The 23,721-nt window shown below is 42.6% G+C and overlaps 1 protein-coding gene across 1 annotated transcript; it reads left to right on the top strand.

Moving 5' to 3' along the window:
* Positions 1 to 2,878: 2,878 nt before the first annotated feature.
* LOC113266755 (uncharacterized) lies at positions 2,879 to 21,189 on the top strand. Its single transcript, XM_057304514.1, has 9 exons — positions 2,879 to 3,143; positions 7,396 to 7,474; positions 8,912 to 9,002; positions 12,714 to 13,178; positions 13,660 to 13,697; positions 13,781 to 13,868; positions 15,220 to 15,309; positions 17,853 to 17,900; positions 20,673 to 21,189. Exons 1-9 carry the CDS (start codon positions 2,879 to 2,881, stop codon positions 20,823 to 20,825), a joined length of 1,317 nt encoding a protein of 438 aa, XP_057160497.1. The 3' UTR covers positions 20,826 to 21,189.
* The last annotated feature ends 2,532 nt before the right edge of the window (positions 21,190 to 23,721 follow it).

Below are 23,721 nucleotides of genomic sequence, written 5' to 3'. Positions count from 1 at the left end.
TGATGCCTTTTTGTAATGATATTAAAAAGTGTTTTTTTGTACACCAAATCTAGGCAAGCATTTCATTTATGGAAATACTTGATAATTTCTTGTAGAATATCTATGGGTATTATTATTATGATAATATCTTTAATTCATCTGGAAAGGATTTTTGTAAAAGATGTGAAATAGTGATTGAACTTTGTTTTCTAAGCAGAGCTACTTTTTCCAACACCATGGGACAATAATTTGAAATATCGCCTTTATAAAAAATTTTTTTGAAGATTTATTTATTTGAGAGAGACAGAGACGGGAGGGAGGGGCAGAGGGAGAGGAAGAGAGAAGCTCAAGCAGACTCCCCTCTGAGCGCAGAGCCCAACGCGGGGTTCAATCTCATGACCCCGAGATTATGACCTGAGCTGAAATCAAGGATCAGATACCTCACTGACTGAGCCACCCAGGTGCCTGCCTTTTATCAAATTTTAAATTCTCATATACACATGGGTCTATTTCTTCCATCTCTTCCATCCCATCAATCCATTTATCTATTGACATGCTACCATCATCCTTTTAATCCTATAGCTTCGAGATATTTTGGTTTCCAATAAGGTAACTCAGTACTCCCCAGCTCCCCATAATCCTTCTCTTTCAGTTTTCTTCTTAATCATTCTCATATATTTACTCTTTCTGATGAACTTTAGAGTTATGTTTCCAAGTACTGAAAAAAAAAATCCCAATGAACTTTGTAAACTTCAGAGATTAATTTGAGGGGAAGGACATGTTTGTAAAATGGAGTCTGCCTCTCCAAGAGCGTGGCGTTGCATTCACACCTTCTTTTTCTTCCATTCCTGATTGGTCTATCGTTTGCCCATGCCCTGGCCCTCTCAGCAATCTCCTGTGGGGCAGGAGGCCAGCAACAGGGGCTTGTCTGAGTCGTCATGTCCCCCTGAGGTTCATGGGGGACTTTTCTTTGCCATTTTTGGTTCATTTCGCACTGGTTTTCTAAGAACTGTGCTCTGTTCCAAAGCAGAGAAACTGCAAGCTCTGATCTGGATTTCTGGTCTCTTTGCTTCCACGTTTGCTTATTCTGGCCCTTCTTTCCCACTGCACCGAGTGCAGTCTTTCTAGCCAGATCCCCATGGTCTCCTGCTGGAGAACCTTCAGTACTTCCCCATTGTATTAGTTACCTATGGCTGTAACAAATCACTACAAATATAATGCCTTAAAGCAACACACAGCTAGTCTCTTACAGTTCTGCAAGTCAGAAGTCTCAAATCGGTCTCACCGGCCTAAAATCAAAGTGCCAGCATTCGGTTTTGGCGTTGCTAGGGGCAAATACATGGCCTTGTCTTTCCCAGCTTCCAGAGGCCTCCTGCATTCCTTGGCTCATGGCCCCTTCCTCCATCATCAGAGACAGCAACTCTGTCACTCAGACCTCTGCTCCTGTTGTCACCTCCCATTTTGTCACTCTGGCCCTCCTGCCTCCCTGTTATAAGTATGATCACGAGGGGGGCGCCTGGGTGGCACAGCGGCTAAGCGTCTGCCTTAGGCTCAGGGCGTGATCCCGGCGTTATGGGATCGAGCCCCACATCAGGCTCCTCCACTATGAGCCTGCTTCTTCCTCTCCCACTCCCCCTGCTTGTGTTCCCTCTCTCGCTGGCTGTCTCTATCTCTGTCAAATAAAAAAAAAAAATCTTAAAAAAAAAAGTATGATCATGAGGATGCTTGTGACTCAATTGGGCCCACCCAGAGAATCCAGGATCGTATCCCCACTTCCAAGTCCTTAGCTCGATCACATTGGCAATGTTCCCTTTGCCACGTAAGGTAGCATTCACAAGTCGCAGAGATGAGGGTGTGGACATCTTTGGGGGCAATTCATTCTGCCTGCCATGGCCATGGCCTCCAGGATGAATTTGCTTGCTGGTCCCCCACTGACCTGCCCTAACTAGCCCTCTGTCTAACCTCCCTCTGCTCTGGAACCTGCCCTCTCTGCTTCTTCCAGCTGTGGTCCAGGCTGACTCCGCTGCCTTGGAAAACCTTTCCCCACCTCTTCCCTCTACTCATCTTCTGGCCTTGGCTTAAACTTCCCTTTCTCTGGAAGCTTGTGACAACCTCTTCTACTTCCTGCATGTGCCTCCAGACGCTATTAGGGGCTCTCGTATCATCGTCCATTGTTCCTGACCCTGCCTATTTGGGCTTTTATATTACTGCTTGTGTGATTAGCTTCTCTTCCAAAATACAAGCATTTTGAGGGTGGAGGTAACGAGGGCAGCTCCACACTTGGCACATAAGGAGGAGCTTATAAACTCCTTGCAGATGAATTTATAAACATATTAATTTCTTTATAAAATGCAAGTTATTTTACTATATAGGCCTCATCTTAAAAGTATTTATTCATCATTCATCCAATAAATATTTGTTAAGTACTGGCTTGGTAAGTCCTGAGCTAAGGGAGTTAAAATTAAAACATCTTTTGAGGGACACCTGGCCCTCTCAATGTGTACAGCCTGTGACTCCCGATCTAGGGGTTGTGTGTTCAAGCCCCATGTTGGGCACAGAGCCTACTAAAAAAAAAAATTTTTTTAAGTTTTCAATTGGGGCGCCTGGGTGGCTCAGTCGTTAAGCGTCTGCTTTTGGCTCAGGGAGTGATCCTGGTGTTCTGGGATTGAGCCCCACTTCAGGCTCCTCCTCTGGGAGCCTGCTTCTTCCTCTCCCACTCCCCTGCTTGTGTTCCCTCTCTTGCTGGCTGTTTCTCTCTTTGTCAAATAAATAAATAAATCTTAAAAAAAAAAGTTTTTAATTAAAAAAAGAAAAAAATCATTTGAATGTTATGAGGATGCTAAGATTGTAGTGGTTAAGAGCACAAGGACTTGAATAACAATTCTCCCCCTCCAGGAAAATGGACTTGGAGGTCAGTGAACCAATAGACTTTAGTTCTGGCGATCATCAGCATCTGGTTCGGAAAGCAGCAGATAGTAACACCCAGATCAAGTCTGGTCAGACCTACACAACTTCACCTTCTGAGCCACGAAAAACTCGCAGGAGTACACATTCAAAGACCAGAGAGCGAGCAGATACCTATGTGGTACAAATTTCAGATGAAACTACCCCAAATGACAGCAGTAATTTAGCCAATCCATTCTCAGATGCATCGGTCCGCAGAGGTGAGCATAAAATTAACTTTTTGGAAGAGAAAAGGAAGTGTTCTCTCAAAATGTTTCCACAGAGTGGATTGTTGGAATATTTAACTTTGCCTTTAGTTTTTCCCAGTTATGCTTTACCATGAAACATGATGTAGGGCTGCTGTAGTAGATGGCCCCTAAGTTGTCCAGGGTATTCAGAAATTCATAATAAACATATTATGGTAAATAATGTGTGGTTCCCTGAGGAAATACGAATTACTCACTGACTGTAGAACGTTCTTACCTCCCTACAAGGTGATGCTATGATACTGGTTTTAGTTTTAAAGCATATTAATTCAATGCCCCTAGATATTAATTTTGCATGGGAAATACATTCAGCTGTGAGCAATAAAAACCTAAAAACCTGTGGCGTCAATAAACATCTTCTTTCTTTCATGAGATATGCAGTTCAAGGCATGACCACTTTGTCATCCTCGGACCTTCTTAGGGCCTGGACAACTTAGAGGTGGACTGTGAGCTTTGAACCGCATTGCTGTCCCCCTGTGGCCCTCACCCCCCATCTTGTGGCTGCAAAGATGCCTTTTGGAGCCCTAGCTTTCCAGGGAGGGAAAGGCCAAGGCCAGGCCTGGTCTGCTGCCTTGACAACTCTGAGAGAGGCCATTCATGGACAGATGCCCGAGAGTAAGCCAAATCTGACGTCTTTTCAGAGGCTTTCCTAGAAACTACACCTAGGAATTTGCACTTGCATGTCATCGACCCTACCAGGATCCCATGGCTACCTCTATCTATAGTTTTTTGGTTGGCGCATTGTCCTCTTTAACCAGATTGGGGTTGGGTGGTGAGGAAGCCGGGGGAATGGATGTCACCAGGCAACGAACCACCTCTGTCACAGGTGCCTGTCCTTCAGCACTGGGTGTGTGCCAGAGGAAGAGGTCCGCATTTAGTCCTTACAACAACCCTGCAGGTGAAGGCATCGTGGTGTCATTTAACACATGAGGAAATCAGGTTTAAGGCCTCCTCACCACCATTAGAGTTAGTTATTTGCGTCTGTCTCTCATGGAGGGCAGAGGCTGGGCCCTCTCCCACTTTAAAAAAATTACATGGTGTGCAAAAAGATGAAAGTCCTATGGAAACAAAGGAAAAGTATAGCAGGGTAACGGATGAAAAGCTATGGGGCTGGGGGGCTATCACTGTTTAAAGCAGCTTTATACAATTTACCTATCATAAAATTCACCCCCTTTCAAGGGTACAATTCAATGACTTTTAGTATATTTACAGAGTTTTGCAACCATCGCCACAAAAAGAAACCCATACCCATTGGCGGTCACTCCCCATCCCATCCTCCCCGCTGGCCTCTGACAACCACTAACCTACTTTCTGTCTCTATGAATTGGTGTATTCTGGATATTTCATATCAATGGAATCATACAATATGTGATCTTTTGTGATTGCCTTCTTTTAGACTTAGCATAATGTTTTCAAGGTTCACCCATGTTGTAGTATGTGTCCGAACTTCGTTCCTTCCTCATGCTCATGTAGTATTCCATTGACTCATTAGAACACATTTTGTTTATTTATTCTTCAGTTGACAGACATTTGGGCTGTTTCCACTTTTTGGTTATTATGAATAATGCTGTGATCAATATTCATATTTTGGGGGGCACCTGGGTGGCTCAGTCATTAAGCGTCTGCCTTCGGCTCAGGTCACGATACCGGGGTCCTGGGTTCAAGCCCTGCATCGGGCTCCCTGCTTGGTGAGGAGCCTGCTTCTCCCTCTCCCACTCCCCCTGCTTGCGTTCTTTCTCTCACTGTCTCTCTCTCTCTGCCAAATAAATAAATAAAATCTTTTAAAAAAATATTCATATTTGGGTTTTTGTGTAGACATACGTCTTCATTTCTTTTGGGTAGTAGATACCTAGGAATTGCTGGGCTAATATTCTGAGAAATGTTAAACATAGTGGCTGTACCGTTTTACATTCCCACAAGCAATATATGAGGGGTTCCATTTCTCCCCATCCTTGTCAACACTTTTTATTGTCTTTCTTTCTTATTATAGCCATTCTAGTGTATGTGAAGTGATATTTCATTGTAGTTTTGATTTGCATTTCCCTAATGACTAACGATGTTGAGCATCTTTTCACAAATTGGACATTTGAATATTTTCTTTGAAGAAATATCTATACACATACTTTGCCCACTTTTTAAAAAACAGCAACCATTTTATTATCTCTCATGCTTCTGTGGGTTGACTGGGTTTGGTTGAGCAGTTCTTCTGCTGGTCTTGACTGGGGGTTCTAATGCGGTTATAATCAGATGGCAGCTGAGGCTGAAGTGGCCATTATGACTTCCTGACGTGGCTGGAAGTTGGTGTTGGTTGTTGGCTCTCTCTTTATGATTTGAGTTTCTCATCACTTGGGAGTTGGGTCCCAAGAAAACATATACCAGGTAAACAAGCCCCATTGTGTAAGCAGTTTGTCAAGCCTTTCCTTGCTTCACGCATGCTAATGTCTCATTGGCCAACACAAGTCCATGTGGCCCAGCCCAGTGTCAATGTGGGGGGGGGGGGACTACACAAGCTCTGCCCATTTTTAATTATTTATCTTCTTGTTATTGAATTGTAAGAGTTCCTTGTGCATTCTAGGTACAAGTCCCATATCAGATACATGATTTGCAAATATTTTCTCCCAGTTTGTGGGTTTTCTTTCACTTTCTTAATGGTGTCATTTGAAGCACAAAGCTTTTACTTTTGACGAAATCCAATTTGTCTGTTTTTTTTCTTTCTTTGCTTGAGCTTTAGGTGTCATATCTAAAATAATCATTGCCTAATTTCTACTCACAAAGATTTACATCTATGCTTTCTTTCAAGAGTTTTGTTTCTTTCATTTATTTATTTATTTGTTTATTGATTTTAGAAAGAGAGAGAAAAAGTGTGCGGGGCAGGGGGGAAGGATAGAGGGAGAGGGGACACAGACTCCCCACTCAGCGCAGAGCCCCCGATGTGGGGCTGGATCTCAAGACCTTGAGATCATGACCTGAGCTGAGACCAAGAGTCGGACATTTAACAGACTGAACCACCCAGGCGCCCCAAGAGTTTTGTTTTTTATGTTTACATTTATGATCCATTTTAAAGCAATAGTTTTTGTGTATGACATGAGGAAAGGGTCCAAATTCTTCTGTATGTATATGTCCAGTTGTCCGAGCACCTTTTGTTGGAAAGACTATTCTTTCTCCCTTGAATTGTTCTAGCACATGTGTTAAAAATCAGTTGACCATGAATGTAAGGGATTATTTCTGGACTATCAGTTCTATTCTAGTGGTCTTATGTCTAGTCTAGTCTTACAAGGCTGGGCCACATTTCATATTTATTCCCTCAAAATCTCTGCTATGTAATAGATGTGAAATAAATGTTAACTACATGACTATCTTAATGTAGGCAGCCCACATTTGGGCACATATGCTCCGGTATTTTGATTAAGATAGCTCAATCCCATTTCTTTGCTGTCACCCTTCCTATGCATCGACACCACCCAGCCAAAGGACACAGTTGACAATCCTGTCAGTCATCTCTAAGCAGCATTCTTTTTTTTCCTTTTAAAATTGAGACAAAACTACCAAACAGCTCCCCGTCATCATCCCCAGCACCATATTTAGAGGGCTCCAGGAAAAGCTGCGCAGGAGGAAGTAAGCGAAAAGAGACGCTGGCATTCTCTGCACTGGGCTCTGGCGTGCCGCTGGGACCTCCTGGGTCTTACTTATAATTCCTTGTGTTATCTCGCTTCTGCTCAAGTCCAACGGAAAGGAATTGCTAAAGGCAGGCAGGCTGGCGGGAGAAGTGGCGGGAAGCCCTGCAGGCAGCCCACAGCCCACGTCCGTCTCTGCACCTGTGCCCCATTTCGTCCGCCGGTGGAGCCGGACCCCTGAGGATGGCCTGCGACATTCAGAGGCTTTCAGGTCACTTTTGGTCTGAAGGAGGATGGGGTATGCAGAATAAGGAATTAATTTCCTGTGTGTCTTTTAGATTTTGGGGCTTCTATGGATAAAGCCTCAGATCTCCAATAAAACACCTGTAAACAATCCGAACAGAATAGTTTCCACAAGGTCTGCAGAGCTGTATTTGTGTGGTTTTTCCATCTGCTGAGTTTGACTAGTGCTCCTTTTCCCATCCGCAAAAAATCAGAGGAAATGTTTTGTTAAGTATCAAAAATAGGTAATCACATTTCTATTTTTTGCTTTTGAATATTGTCTCATAAGAATAATGTTTCTGTCTCCTCAGCTTTCATTATCAAAGTGTTCCTGATCCTGTCAGCTCAGTTGGTGGTCACTGGAGCAATCGTCAGCATATTTATTTTCTGGTAAGTCTTTGTTAGTGATGTAAATTAAATACTAAGTTGTTCACATTAATTCCTATCGAATCAACTCGACTTAATTCTGATCATTAAACATTATCTGTTTTGTCTTAATTATCCATAGGGTATGATATTTCTATAGCTTTGTTGTTTCTGAGGCAACTCTTAGACGGAGTTGTTGGTAGATTTCTACAGTTTTGTTTCAACTTCCTAAGCCAAGACCTTTTTTCTTACTCTTATTTGGGGCACTATTTAATTTTCTATTTTCCCTGAGCTATTTCCACAGATAAAAGTGGATCAAAGAAAAAAGGTGAGATTATGGAAGCCTCGGAGACTTGGAATGCTGTTAAATGCAGAAATTATTTCGGGGACTATGACCCATCACTGCTTAAACCTAACCTATGAAAATCTCTACAAAACAAATATATGAGAAGTTGATTTTTTTTTTTTTGCTTTGTACACATAGCGATCCCAGTATTTTTTAAAAATAAAAACGTCACCAGGACATTTACATTCATACAAATTTGACTTACATGATTGTCTTTTTATGAGTCTATTTTAAGAAGCAAGGTATAGTTCTAGGTTTCATTATTTCACTCATTTGTCATTGTCAATCATTTAGGGTTTACTTCTTTCTCATGAGACTGTTTTACTTCTACTTAAATATTACATTAGTTAGAAAGCAAACAATTTATTGTTTAAAACTATATTAATTTTTTTTTTAATCAGGAAGAGCTTAAAAGCTTGGGTGCTCGTGAATGCCTGGTTCACCTATGCAATCTTGTAAGTATTCTTGGATTTCATAAAAAGTGATTTTTCTACCAGCTATCGATTGAGGTTCTTTATTAAAAATTAAGTAAAGGTATAACATTCTGGAAATGACAAAATTATAGAGATGGAAAACAAGCAAATTAGTGGTTACTAGGAGCTAGGGTATGTGTGTGTGTGCTATCGTAAAGGGATGGCATGAGGGAGATCTTTGTTGATGTTTTAATGATGGGATAGTTTCAAATCTTGATTGTGGTGCTGGTTACACATATCTACACAGATTTGCGTCATAGCTCTATGACATAGCATCATACACACATTGTACCAACATCAAATTAACAGTGTTGGTATTATGCTATGTATATAAGATGTAACCATCGAGGGAAACTGAGTGAAGGATACAAGGGAAGTCTCTGTCTTTTTGCAACTTCCTGTCAATCTATAATTATTTCAAAATAAAAATTTTAAAAATTCTATGAATGGCAGGAGCAAAGTTCATTTTAAAAGCTAAAAAAAAAAAGAAGCAAAGGTTATCATCTGCATAGATTTTTACTTTCTACTTAGTATCAGATGGTAACATATAATAACATATCTCTGTCTCTATCTATTTATCTACCTATCTTATATGCTATAATCACTGGAAGCAATTAACACATGGCTTTGAATTATCCTCAGGCCGGCATTTTTTGTTGTACTGATCGTCCTTGCTTGCTGCGGGAAACTCCGCCGCAAGGTGCCTGCGAATTACATTCTCCTGGGATTATTTGTAAGTAAACTTTATTAGCACTCACAGCTCGCCTCTGAGATATATTTCTGTCACCGTAGTAACTCCACTCCTTTTATTGTGGAAAATCTTCCTGTGGAATAATACAGATAGAAAGTATTTGTGAGATGCTCTCTTGGCTGGATTCCGGTTGTAACGAAGTCATACACGTAGTTAGGAGACGGTATCCACCCCTTTTCACTGAGCGAGAGGATTGGGGGACCCTGGGCAAACTTGCCTCTGAGAGGCCACGTGGGGAAGCCCACTCAGAGTCTGGGCTGCATTTCAGGAACAGCTAACTTGACTGTTGCTGGCCCTCTGCCAGGCACAAAAACCCATTTTGTTATGGAAAGTGGGTTTCACATTTGGTTCACAAACTCGTGGGTGAGAAGTGTAATTTTCCTTATTTTTGTAAGATTCATCTTATTTCTATTTCAAGTCTCACCAGGAGCAGAAACCCAACACAGAGCAGTTTCTCCCTATTTCCTCAACTTGCATCTTGGTTCAGGAGAGTTGGAGACTGGGGGGCTCCGGGTCCTTGGCCCTCCTCTCCTCACTTATGCATGGTCTAGTTTCTGGTTCACAGCACCTCCCGTGGGACTTCTACTCACAGAGCCTCGCCACGATGGTCCTTTCTCATGGATCAGTGCTGCTCTGGGCCACAGGAGGCGTGTGGCTCTTTTTCTTGCCACCAGTTCCTTTCCCGGTTGCTCACAAGGGTTCCAGGATCTCAGCACCCTCCCATTGTGAAGATTTCCTTACCAACTGATTAATTCATCTGGTTTCGTATCAGATTTGAGGTAGCTTACAAAAATACCCACGATATAAGAAGAGAAGATAAATTGGTGGGGAAAACTGATGAAAGGAAAAAAATAAGGGTAGGGAACTAAAGCCAGTGGTTAGATTGTATACAAAACGCATAGTGCTGCACACGCTGAATAGCCAAAGCAGTCTTGAGAAAGAGGAACAAAACTGGAGGTAGCACGATCCCAGATTTCAAGATCTACTCCAAAGCTAGATTAATCAAAACAGTATGGTACTGGCACAAAAACAGACACATAGATCAATGGAACACAACAGAAAGCCCAGAAATACACCCACAACTATATGGTCAATTACTCTTCAATAAAGAAGGCAAGAGTCTTCAATGGAAAAGGACAGACTCTTCAACAAATGGTGCTGGGAAAACCAGAGAGCCACATGCTGAAGAATGAAACTGGACCACTCCCTTACACCATACGCAAAAATAAACTCAAAATGGATTAAATACCTAAATGTGAGACCTGAAACCATAAAACTCCTAAAAGGAAACATAGGCAATAAACTCTTGAACATCAGTCTTAGCAATACTTTTTGGATCTGTCTCCTCAGGCAAGGGAAACAAAAGCAAAAATAAACATTTGGGACTACATCAAATTAAAAAGCTCTTGCACAGAGAAGGAAACTGTCAACAAAACAAAAAGGTGACCTACTGAATGGGAGAAGATATTTGCAAATGATATATTGAATAAGGAGTTACTATCATATATATATACCATATATATGTATATTCTATCTATTATCTATCTATCTATCTATCTATCTATCATCTATCCATCCATCTATCTATTCATACAAATGAACACCAAAAAATCTAATAAGAAAATGCACAGAGGACCGGAATAGATATTTTTCCAAAGAAGACATACAGATGGCCAACAGATGATCTGCTCAACATCACTAGTCATTATGGAAATGCAATGAGACATCACCTCACACAAGTCAGAAATGACTACTGTCAGAGAGACAAGAAATAACAACTGTTGGCAAGGAAATGGAGAAAAGGGAAGCCTCTTGCACTGTTGATGGGAATTTAAATTTGCGCAGCCGCTGTGGAAAACAGTGTGGAGTTTCTCCAAAAATTTAAAAATAGAAATACCATACGATCCAGTAATTCCACTTCTGAGTATCTACCCAAAGAATCAAAACACTAATAGAAAAAGATATGTGCTCCCCTATGTTTATTGCAGCATTTACAATAGCCAAGATATGGAAGCAACCTAAGTGTCCATTGATAGATGAATTGATAAAGAAGAGATGGTACATATATACAATGGAGTATTATTCAACCATAAAAAGAACAAAATCTTGCCATTTGTGACAACATGGATGGATCTAGAGGGTAAGTGCAAAGTGAAATAAGTCGGATGAGAAAATATCATATGATCTCACACGTGGAATCCAGAAAACAAAACAAATCAAATGAACAAACAAAACAGAAACAGACTCATAAACACAGAGAACTAGTGGTTGTAAGAGGGGAGGAGTGGGGAGATAGGGGACACAGGTGCTGGAGGTTAGGAGGTACAAACTTCCAGTTATAATAAGTCACAGGGACAGAAAGTACAACACAGGGAACATAGTCAATCATATTGTGATAACCTCGTATGATGTCAGATGATACTACACTTACTGTGGTGAGCATTTTGTGATGCATATAATTGTCAAATCGCTATGCTGTATACCTGAAACTAATACAATATTGTATGTCTATACTTCAATTAAAAATTTAAAAAGTGCATAGTCCTATACACTTGAGTGTGATAAACCTGGAGTTGGGTCTGTGCCTTCTGGTGGTCAAAGAGAAGAAGGACACATGCCCATGGTGAGATTCTCAGCATCCGTATAGCACAGTGTCTTGTGTCATTTATATGTTGGGAAGAATGGCCTCCTCCTGAGGCTGGAGAAGACTAGCTCTCACATGCCTACACGTTGGCATTTCCTTGGCTGCCAGAGCATTGAAAGGCCTTTCTTACTTGGCGCGGAAACCCTGCTTATTGCTCAGGGGAGCAGATGAGGTCTCCCAGTTCCTGCACAGACCACACTCAGGAAGGAGTGGGGGCTAAAAGCCAGACATTGAAAGATATTGGGAATCCTGGAGCAGAGGTGGTAGCATGAGGAAGGGAGGTACTTTTCCAAAAACTTTCAAATTTTTTATTTTAAAATTTTCCAAGAAAAAAAATTTAAATTATTACAAGAAGAGATCAAAGTTATTGGTCTCAAAGGAAGCTCTCATCTCTGAGGTTTGTTGTATATCCCAAAGCAAGTAACAGCTTCAGAGAATATTATAGAGGGGCAAAGAATTAGTTTTATCTTCTAGACTTTATGTTTTGACTAAGTATTAGGGAATATATGGAGAAAACCATTTCAGAAAAGGAGTTGAGGGGAAAATGAAAACACAATGCTGAAGACAGCTTTTGTGCCATAGATTTTAAGCCCCTCGAGCCCATGTTCTGCGCTCTTGAAGCCATTAGGCGGGTTTGACTTCTCATTTTCCTCTTGGGAAAACTGAAGTGTGGTTTCCTGCTTTAAATCATTCCCTTTTCCTCTGACCTCTGTCTTCCTCCCACCATCCTCTCTCTCTCTCTCTCTCTCTCTCTCTCTCTCGCTGTCTCTCTCACACACACTTAATGTGCTGCGAAAGATGGAGAAACCTGCAGCAATTGAGCAAGTAGAAGAAAATCTTAAGAGGAAGGTTGGAAGCAAGCATATTATTAAAATATCATGTGTGCATGGAACGGATTAAAGCTTTTTAAACCTATACTGGAACTAAAAACAGCTCTGGTAAATCTAGCAAAGTAGAGAATCAGGCAGCTACTCACAGGGTTTGGGGAACGCAGAGACGCAGTCCAGCACTCCGGGGAATCTGGTTGCTGTCTTCTCCTCTCCGGATAGCGTCGGCCAGCTGGAGAAGTTCAAAGCCACCCTAGCAGTCCTCAAACCACGGTTAGGATGCGTCTTCATTTTTACTCCCCGGGACTAGAGGATGCTTTCCTGGCTTTTGCCGCGGACCAGAGGGTGAGCCAAGGCTCCGGACTTGCCCCTGGTGGAGGCGCCCTACCAGCTGGGGAACGTCGTCCTTCAGCCACTGCTTGCTCCACCTGTCCGCTGTGCTGGAGCCTGACTGGGCGCCTGGGTGCATCCTTGTTGCCTTCGTTGTCTCATCCCCTGGCTGGAGCGCCTGCTGGCTCTCAGCGCCCGCCTCTCTCGCCCACGGCCCCAGCCCCGGCTGCGTTCAGACCGGGGACGCGCCCCCGGCCTCGGAGCTCGAGATTGGCACCTACTGGTGCAGCTCCACGCTCTGTGGAGAGCTGCCCTCGAGCCCATCCCCGGCTGGAAAGGCCTCCATTATCCTCCCTCGTCTGAGGTTTGAAGGTTTTCGTTCTCGCCAAGCACTGTGGGAAGAAAGGTCAGGACTGAGGCTGCTGGTGAAGCATTAGTAGAAATAGCGTATCCTGCTTTGATAAATTGTTAAGATTCTGTAGGGTGGCCCCATTTGATTAATGGCAATATGGTCTACAGATAAACCTTTTACTATGGTTTCGATATTCCTAATGAATACATCTTTAATGCACTAAGTACGTTGAAAGTTACTCCTGCGTTTTAAGAATTTTTACTAATAAAAGAATCTTGTCAGTCTTGGGGGGACTGTTAGGAAAAGGTTTAGTTCCACTATTTGTTTCACATAATTAATCTTCCTGTAGCTTTGTGCGCTAGGGTTATCCGTGCTCCCAGTTGCTCCCTGGACCCTGCCAAAAACACCTCCCCCCCTTGAACCATCTCCTCTGGCTTTTGGGCTTGGGGAATGGGGGTTCTGACTTACTGTGCGTTTTGTTTTTAGACAGTTCTTCAAGGTCTGCTGCTCGGAGCCATATCAGTGTAAGTCTTTGATACACATTTCCTTTTCCGCGTGTGCTTTTCCTTGTACGTACGTGAACAATAATCACGGTCTCTGGTTTCAGTTTCTATAATGCTGAGGAAGTGTTATGGGCAACAGCAGCCACCGCTCTGGTGACATTATCGCTCACCTTATTTGCTCTTCAAACAAAAGTATGTATCACCGAAACCAATTTCTGTCATAAGGGAGTGTGTGGTTGTGTGTCCTTTGCCCCTCCTGACCCACTCTTACCCCTCCTCCCTCATGCTCACTGGCTGTCCTGCGGGCCTCACCTCCGTGGCCTCCCCGCCTTCTGGTGTCTGACTTTCCTAGTAACCACGCACGTTAAAAAGGCAAAAAAAAAAAAAAAAAAAAAAAAAAAAGAGAACCAGGTGAAATTAATTTTAATCATATATTTTATTTAACTGAATATATGCAAGGTAATACCATTTCAGTAATCAATAAAACAAAAATATTGAGCTGTTTTACATCCCCTTTTTTTGAACTAATATTCAAATCCAGTGTGTGTTTTATGCTTGCAGCACACCTCACTTCAGCCACACTTCAAATGCCCACTAGCCCCAAGTACTGAATGCACAGCTGCAGACAAACGTTTTTTTAACAGCCATCAGAATCATCTGGAGGGCTTGTGAAAACAGGTTCGTGGGCTCCACCCTGGAGCTGCTGCTTCAGAACGTCTGGGCCCTGGGCCCGATAATTTGCATTTCACAGGTGATGCTGATGGTGCGGAAGCGCACCTGGAGACCTAATACTTCAGATTACTCTCTTGGTGTGCAAAGGGTAGGGAGTGAGGTGGCAAATAGAGGAATCGGGAAAACGCTCTGACAAGAAAATATCGTAGATTCAAGGGTCCTCTTTTGCTGGATAATTTTATTCAGGTCAGAAGATGACATTCCCCTTCCTTTAAAAGAATCCTCATCTTTCCCAGGCTGATTTGGTCCCTGATTTATTATTTATTCAAAACCAAAAGCATATCAATACATTTCAACATTACAAAAGAATCATTAGCAATAATGTTTGAAAGCGTGGTATATTTTTATTAAAACATATGCATACAAACACGAAGAAGGTGCCCAGTTAACCTTGGTCTATTTCATCCCATTACTGTATGCTATGCACAACAATTTTAAAAATGTGAATAATTATGATCATACTATACATACAGATTTACATCCTGTTTAATCATTGTACCTTTTTTATTATCATATAAATACAAAAATAGAATAGTACACTGAACCCTCACGTAGCCATGGCTCCTGTGATTTCCTCCATACTCCTACCCACTCGTCCCTCCTGGAGTTACGTTCCAGTCAACAGCACACTTTTTAACGTAGCATTTTTCCGTGGTAGGGGCGAATGGATTTCCATAGTTCTCAGAAATGGCCTGGGTAAATTATTAGCAAACGGCTCAGTGTCTGTCTATGGGGTATAAAATGCATCTTTAAACATCCTGAAGTTCCTTCTAGATGATAACTGAGTTGTTTTTGTGTTATGTTTCCTCAGTGGGATTTCACCATGCTGAATGGAATGCTCTTTGTTTTACTCTTCGTACTTATTATCTATGGAATTCTCTTACTCTTCATACGATCATATGTAAGTGGGATCTCGTTTGGGAACCTCAGAGAATTGTTAGAAATGTAGGGTGACGTGCTGGTTGTGTTGGCCTGGCTCCTCTGAGAAGCAGACGCTGAGCGGGGTGAGGACTGTAATGGGAGAAATATGTCCCGGAGGAAAGGGGCTGGGAAGCTGCTGGCGGCTGGAAGACCTATCTGACCCCAGTAGCATATCTGATGCCAAGGGAAGGAGAGGGAAGGTCGGTGGTGGGAGCCTTCTAGACAGGGAGTCAAGGAAGTTTCAGCAAGGCCTTCAGGGGGCCCTTGAGCTAAGGTTCACTGCACTTGTGTGTCTCCCAGGAAGGGCTCTGCGGCTCCCCCATGACTGAGAAGTGGCAGGCGCGCGGCCCAGAAGCACACTGCAGGGGGCTGCGCAGCACAGGGGCCGGGCCCCTCCCAGGAGCTGGAGGTCCGTGAGGCCTGTCCTTGCGGCTGCCAGTGTGGTGTGGCTGGGGCGCCATGGACCGGAGGTGTGGGGCATGAAGACTAAGCTCCTTCTCTAGACTACAGCTGTCTTTCCCTCAGAGGGCCATGGGGGCGAACCTACCCACAGGGCAGGTCAGACTCCTCCTTTCCGTAGGTGCTGCTTGTTTGAAGCGATCGGAGTGGAGACAAGGGCTTTTTCAGACTTTCCCCGACAGCAGCCTAGAGGAGGCTCCTTATTATCCAGTTCCAGCCTTGCTTGCTTTCCTTCCCTTCTTCCTTTTATGTCTTCATTGACTTCTCACTAGACACACGTCTGTGCTTTTCACATAGGCATTACATTTAATTCTCACAACCTTCCTGAAAAGTACCTAGGTCCTCTACTATGTAGATAAGAAAACAGGCTCAGAGAAATTAAACAATTCCTCCAAGTTCACACAGGGAGTACCTAGTAATACCCTGTTCACACAGGGATCAAAGCCCATCTGTGTGACGCCAGTGCCACGCTCTTTCCAGCACAGCGCACGTCTGCGGACGGAGGCTGGAGGGTTGTGGAGAGTTGGAGATGAGCTAGGGGCAGAGTGTCATTGGCCCCTGTGTGGAGACCCGATCGGCAGCTGGGTCCACTGAGGACTGGCCTGGGGCTTGTGACCTTTGGACTAAAGCCTTAAGGCCAGCTGGGTCCAACTGCTGAATCAAAGAGTTACTTTGGTAACAAGTGGATTTGTTAAGTGATCATCAGACATACAGCGAACAGTTCTGCCTGAGTTGCTTTAGTGTTATGAATCGCCACAGGGACTTACAGCTAGGGAGATAGCATCTGATTTTATGTAATTTATTTAATTAATTTATGTCTAGCATCTACATTTTAGAGCTAAAAACTCAAAGATATCACAAAAGATGTGCCTTAAAAGACCACACAGCTCTCCATTTATCGTTACGGATGGTAGCCCAGATATTGGTAGTAATAACCCAAATACTTATTAGGTTGGTTCCATATGTCTTTACAATACCATCTCGGTGCAGCTAAGGAACTGTGTTTCCTACTAGATAGATGAACCCCACTTCCTACTGTAAACTTCCTTTCACAAATATCTACAATATATAATCTTACACACATGTTTAAATGGAAGACTTTGACAGAAACTTGTTTTAAGTACACATGCTTGTTCGACTTGGGCAATTTTGAATTCTTCAGACTCCAGTAATCAGGTGTTTTCTTACTGCCCCTCCCACATTGTGTCACTGATTCCTGATTTATGTCCTTCACCAAGAATCTTCCCTGGTTAGCAGAAGGCTCTATTTATCTAGGGTGAGCTTTTTTGTCCTGAAGAGTGAATGACATTATTTTTCTCACATTTACATACCACCTCTTTATCCTCTCCCCATATAGAGCTAATCCCTTTGGCATTCAGATCAGTCCCGTATTCTGATCAGGGCCATTTTGGTTGCGTGGAACAGACTAGCTTGAGGCAGAGACCCAGGGGATGTTCATGGAACTCCTAGGTAGGAAGAAGCAACAGGATTCACAGGAATGGAAATCCCCCCCCCCCTTTCTCTCTTGGGCTGAGTGGACTGGCCAACTCCGTTTGTACAGTAATAGCTCCAGCACTAGCTGATGATCCAAGAGCCTCTGGGAATTTCCGACTGGCCCGGTGCATCTGTTTGGTCCCAGTCACATATAAGGTGTCTGGTCAGTCAAGAGAGTCACTGCTGTTGGAGGGGATGTCTTCCACCTCTGGTCAATCAGCTCTAGCTAGGCTGCCCGAGGGTCACTATTTCCCCAGAGCGACCAGATGCTGTAGAAGGGCTATGTGATGGCGCAAAAAGTGAAGCATATCCAGTATGTTCTACTTGCCCTTCCGTGCGTGAGATGTTTAACACTTATTTGATGAAACTGGTTTGGCAAGTGTCGTTTTCATTTGTTTGCTGAATGGAATGGAGTGGATGTTGTGGACCACGATGTTCAAAAAAGATGAATTTCCCCACAGATTTGACTTTCCTTAATATTGGGTCCTTATCTAACAGCAGGGACCCAGGTGAGCCCTTTCATTATTCCGAATCTTGTTCTTAATATACAAATGTGTCTTCTCTTTGCAGTGGTTGCATCTCTTGTATGCTGGCCTCGGGACTATAGTCTTCTCACTTGTAAGTCCATTTCTCCCTCACTTTGACAAAGCGTATGGTATCTTTATCGACAGTGCCCTTAGCCTGTGCTAGGCCCAGAGTCTAGTAGAGTCAGGAATTGACTGGAAAGCCCTCTGGGAGACTTCTGCCTCCTGTGCCTCCCCCACCTCCCTTCCCTCTTCCTCCTCCTTCTTTTTCTTTATAAAGACAATTTTTAGAGCACTTTAAAGTTCACATCATAACAGAGAGGGAAGGTACAGATGTTTCCCAAATCCCCCCTGCCCCCACACATGCGTGGCCTCCCCCATGATCAACATCCCTCACCAGAGTGGTACATTTGTCACACGACAAACCTACCTGGACACATAACAATCACCTAGAGTTTACATCAGACTTCATTCCTGGTGTGGTACATTCTATGGGTTTAGATAAATATGTACTGACATGGTCCATCATTATGACCCCATACAGAGTATTTTTTACTGCTTTAAAAATCCTTTGTGTTCCATGCTTTGATCCCTCCCCTACCTCTAACCCCTCGAAACCACTGATCTTTTTCCTGTTTCCAAATTTTGCCTTTTCCAGAATGTCCTATAGCAGAAGTCATATAGTCTGTAACCTTTTCAGAACGGCTTCTTTCACTTAGTGATGTGCCCTTAAGCTTCCCATGTCTCTTCGTGACCTGACACTTCATTTCTTCTTCGTGCCGGATAACATTCCATTGTCTGCCGGGCCGCGATTTATGGCTCTGTCCACCTGCCGAAGGGTATCTTGTTCGCTCCCACGTTTTGATAAATTTGAATAAAGCTGCTATAAACATCCATGTGCAGGTTTTTGTAAGTTTTCAGCTCCTGTGGGTAGATACAAAGGAGCACGATTGCTGGATCGGATGGCAAAAGTATGTTTAGTTTGATAAGAAACTGCCAAACTGTCAAAAGTAGTTGCACTGTTTTGCGTTCCTGCCGGCGATGACTGAGAATGTGTTGGTTCACACCCTCAGCAGCGTTTGCTGTGAGTGGGCCAGAATTTGGCCATTCTAATAGTGGTATCTTATTGTTGTTTTAACTTTCATTTCCCTTATGACATATGATGCAGAGTATCCACTAGTGTGTTTATTTGCCTTCTTTGGTGAGGTGTCTCTTAAGTTCTTCGGCCCATTTTATTTTATTTTAAAGATTTTTATTTACTTGACAGAGAGACAGCCAGCAGAGAGGGAACACAAGCAGGGGGAGTGGGAGAGGAAGAACCAGGCTCCTAGCGGAGGAGCCTGATGAGGGGCTCGATTCCATAATGCCCGGGTCACGCCCTGAGCCGTCGCTTAACGACTTCGCCGCCCAGGCGCCCCCTTCGGCCCATTTAAAAATCAGATTGTTTGTTGGCTTATTGTTGAGTTTTAAGAGGTTTTTGTTTTGTTTTTGTTTTTTGGGTTTTTTTTTGTATATTTTGGATATCAGTCCTTCATCGGATGTGTCTTTTACAAATATTTTCTCCCCTCTGTGGTGTGTGCTTTCATTCTCGTGACCTTGGCTTTCACACAGCAGGAGTTTTGAATTCTAACGAACTCCACCTTATGCATTATTTCACCACACCCAAGTCATCTAGGTTTTCTCCTATGCCATCTTATAGGAGTTTTATAGTTTTGTGTTCTACATTTAGGTCAGGGATCCATTTTGAGTTAATTTTTATGAAGGGTGTAAGGTCTTTGTCTAGATTTGGTTTTTTGCACATGGATGTCCAGTTGTTCCAATACCACTGGTTGAAGAGACTATCTGCTCCATTGTCTTGCCTTTGCTCCTTTGTCAAAGATCAATTGATTATAATTATGTGGATCAATTTTTTTTAAGATTTTATTTATTTATTTGAGAGAGAGACAGAGCACAGAAGGAGAGGGAGAAGCAGACCCCCGCTGAGGAGGGAGCCTCATGTGGGGCTTGATCCCAGGACCCTGGGATCATGACCCAAGCCAAAGGCAGATGCTCAACCGACTAAGCCACCCAGGCACCCCTATGTGCATCTATTTCTGAGCTCTCTAGTCTGTTCCATTGACCTATTCATCTCGTCTTTCACTAGTACCACACTGTCTTGCTTACTGTAGCTTCATAATAAGTCTTGAAGTCAGGTAGCATCAGTCCTCCAACTTTGTTCTTCTACTTCAGTATTGTGTTGGCCATTCATACACACTTATCTTTTTTTCAAAGATGTAGTCATACTATATAGAATATTCTGTCTTGACTGGTTCAATGGTAGTGTGTTTTCAGAACTTATTAACATTAGTGTCACTAAAGTTGGTATACAACCCCCCACTGCTAAATTTGACTGGCTCTAAAAAAAAAAAAGAATATTCTGTCTTTGCTTTTTCACTTAAAAATAACGGTCTCCACATCTCAGCAGACATGGATTGAGTTCATTCTTTTTTAAAGGCTGCATGATATTCCATTTTGTGCTTTTATCATGTCACATATTTTAGGTTTTCTCTTTATTTTTGGCATTTCAAAACATAGCCAAAAGTAGAGAGAATGGAGTAATAAACTCCACACATTATCACCCAGCTTAAAAATATCCACATTTTGCTTAATTGTATTCCTTATTGTTAGAATTATGACCTATTTTCAAATGATAGAAGACACACTTGGGGACTCATTGGTCGAGGCTGTAAAAGGGACATATATAGCCACAAATTGACTTTCTGAACTATATGTACTGATGCTAAAGTATTTTTTCCACGTAATTTAGGATACCTATTTGATAAAAACGTACAATTTAGGTAGCTAATTCTTCTTTCTTTTCTTGAAGTACTTGGTGATGGATGTACAGCTCATGGTAGGAGGGCGCCACCATCACTCTGATCTGGACCCTGAAGAGTATGTTTTTGCTGCCCTGAACATCTACTTGGACATCATCAACCTTTTCCTTTTTATTTTGCAACTGATTGGACTGGCACGGTAGTCATATGGCCAAGACTGGTTCGTGTTGAAAAGAGGGAAGGAGGGATGCCTATGACATGTTGCCAGGCTCAGACAAGCGGAGGTTACCACTTCATAAGCCTTTTATTAAAAAGATATTTAAAAATGCTTATTTTTTGTCAAATGAAACCAAGCATTCAGTAGATGGTAGCTGTAGCTGTGATATTTTTAGTTCCATTGTCACACTGCAAAACTTTCTGGGGGACACTTCTGATTTTTATAAATTCAAAAGATGAGTATCATACTTACGTACTAACAAACACTTGTAAGATGTCCATAACATTGTTTGAGTTTTCCAGGCAGTCTTTAAAGTTGTAAACAACATCTCTGTACATGAATAAATTTGATTACAGAAACCTATATTTACCCCTTCTCTTTTATTGGACATCCTGTGGACGTTCTTGAATATTTTGGCATCTGACTTATTATTTTTTTTAAAGAGTAAGATAAACTTAAGAATTCTGCCTTTCCCTATGTCCCAGGGTCAGACTGGAGAGAATAATAGCCTCTACCTAGTAGGGGTTAGAGAGAATTAACAGAGTTAATGTACATAGAGGGTTCAGGATAGAGTATTAGCTATATTGCCACTGTCCCACCTATATTTCTGGGCTTAACTCAGCGACCACCACCTCTGATTGTCTGGATCAACTAAGAAAATTATTTTAATTGTGATAAAATAGACACATAACAAAATTTACCATCTTAACTATTTTTAAGTGTACAGCTTGGTAGTGTTAAGTACATTCACAGTATTGTGCAACAAATCTCCAAAATGTTTCATCTTGCAAAACTGAAACTCCATACCCATTGATCAACAACAAGTCTCAACATTCTCCATGACTTACTTATCTGTATCTTATATACCTGGTTTGATTATGTTCCTGAAGATCATAGATTAGGCAGATCTTCATATCCCTTGTGGAGTCTCACACCTTGTTGGTGTGAGATGCTTGATGAGAAAATTTTCACTAAGATATAAATGTTCACACTTCCAAATCCATTCAAAGGAACCTATGGCTACATCCTTGCCTCACCTGTTTCTATTCCAAGTGCTGGTCCAGCCGGTCTCTGGTGTTTGCCTCAGCAAGAAGCATGTACGTCACGTCTGCAGGATGAGCAAAGGCACGAAGCAGACCCGCTCCTGGTGTGCTTCAGGTGGTTCAGGGAGGCAGCTGGAGAGAAGAGATTTATGTAGAGGGACGGTTATGCCAGATGATGGAGGACCTCAACTTTCAGGCTCAGGACTTCAGACCTTTATCTTGTAGGCGTAAGATTTTGATAGCAGTATCACGGTGAAGGCACTGCTTTAGGAGAATTAGTCTGGTCATTGTGGGTGGGTTAGGGTAGAGAAGGGAGGTGTTAGAGAGGGAGGCTGTATGAGAGCTAATGCAATCACATACCCTGAAGGCACTAAAGGACAGACCTAGGATGATAAATGGGGTGGAATGAGTCAATCATATGTGATCATGATAATGGTCAGAAAAGGTGGATGGAAGTTGATGTCTGATTGGATGACTCTCCAGGGCAGGGGAGAAATAGGGATGTCCCAGATTTTACTGTGGGTAATTGTCACTTACTAAAAATAAAGTCATCTTAAGAAAGAGGGAAATGGCTTGGGGGTTGTGATGTATAAAAGTAGGTTTAGATATTTTGAATATGTGGAAACAAGAGATGTGAATCTGGCAGAGTTTCAAGAGCTGAACCTTGGGGCCAGAGGTAATTGGGGGCCATCGCAGGCGAGAAATGAGGCAGGGAGAACAGATGAAACAGGAATGACATACATAGGGGAGTCCAAAGACCAAATTTCAGAAATGCCCATAATTAGTAGATGGAAGGAAGAGAAAGAATATGGGTCATGAAAACAACAGTGAGAGCGTAACATTATAGAGGTTGGCAGAGCCTTTTAGGAAGGCATTGGTGAGGTGTAGCTATAACTCACTTAGGGCTGTGATGTCTCAGACCCTTGAGAACACACAACACCTACACCCAAAAGGTCAAGCGAGTCACAATAAAAGCAAGAGCAAGCCCAGTGGATTTGACAATGACTGGATCACTGATTTGGAGGGGCAGAGAGGACAGAGTCCAGACTTCATGGAGGCAGGAATTGTTGTGGAAGGGGAGGCCAGACCCAAGAGAAGTCTGGTTGTTTCACCTCTGGAAGGAGAGAAACAGCAGGGGCAGGCAAAGGTTGTGCATTTTTTACTTTTTGGTTTTTCACTCTTCCAGATAGGGGACATTTTGGGCATGTTTGAAGGCAGAAGGAAATGAAGGTACTAGAAAGGAGAAAAATCCTAGTGAGTAGGGATAGGAAAAGGGATGGCCTCAGACAGGCCCAGAGCCCTTTTTTCCAAAATTGGAGAGAAGGATTGGAACATTTACCTGTGGCGCCTCTTTTGAGATGGAGGGGAGATGTGAAGCAGAGGAAGTACGGTCTGCAGAGCCTGTGCTGAGGAGATCAGGACTCAGAAAACAGCGGAGGAGGGTTAATCTGGCTGCCAGGGGTTGTGCATTCAGGAGTCAGCCTTAGAGGACTGGGAAAAGGCCTTCCTCATTTATCGAAAGTATTAGAGAAAGGAAGGCTGTGAATAAGGCAAATGAACTTTCCCAAATAGACACGATCAAGAGCAAAGAGTTCTAGTTTGGGAAACTTGCAAACAACAGTGGATTATAATTCTGAGATGACTTCAGATCACGATAGCATAATTCTTTCATGATCAACCGGAAATGGATCAATTGGCCAATGGTTTAGATTTAGGTGAGCGTTGCCTGTACAGTATGTTTTTGATGCTATGGCATTGCAAATTAGACAAATGGAATAAAATAAAATAGAATCAGATTGAAAAATCAAGGGTGTGGGAATAAAAAGCTTACTTGGGAAG

The sequence above is a fragment of the Ursus arctos genome, unplaced genomic scaffold, assembly GCF_023065955.2.
Source record: "Ursus arctos isolate Adak ecotype North America unplaced genomic scaffold, UrsArc2.0 scaffold_3, whole genome shotgun sequence".
Classification (NCBI taxonomy): Eukaryota; Metazoa; Chordata; class Mammalia; order Carnivora; family Ursidae; genus Ursus; species Ursus arctos.
Note: the sequence above shows the minus strand (reverse complement) of the source record. Positions and strands in the feature narration are given on the sequence as shown.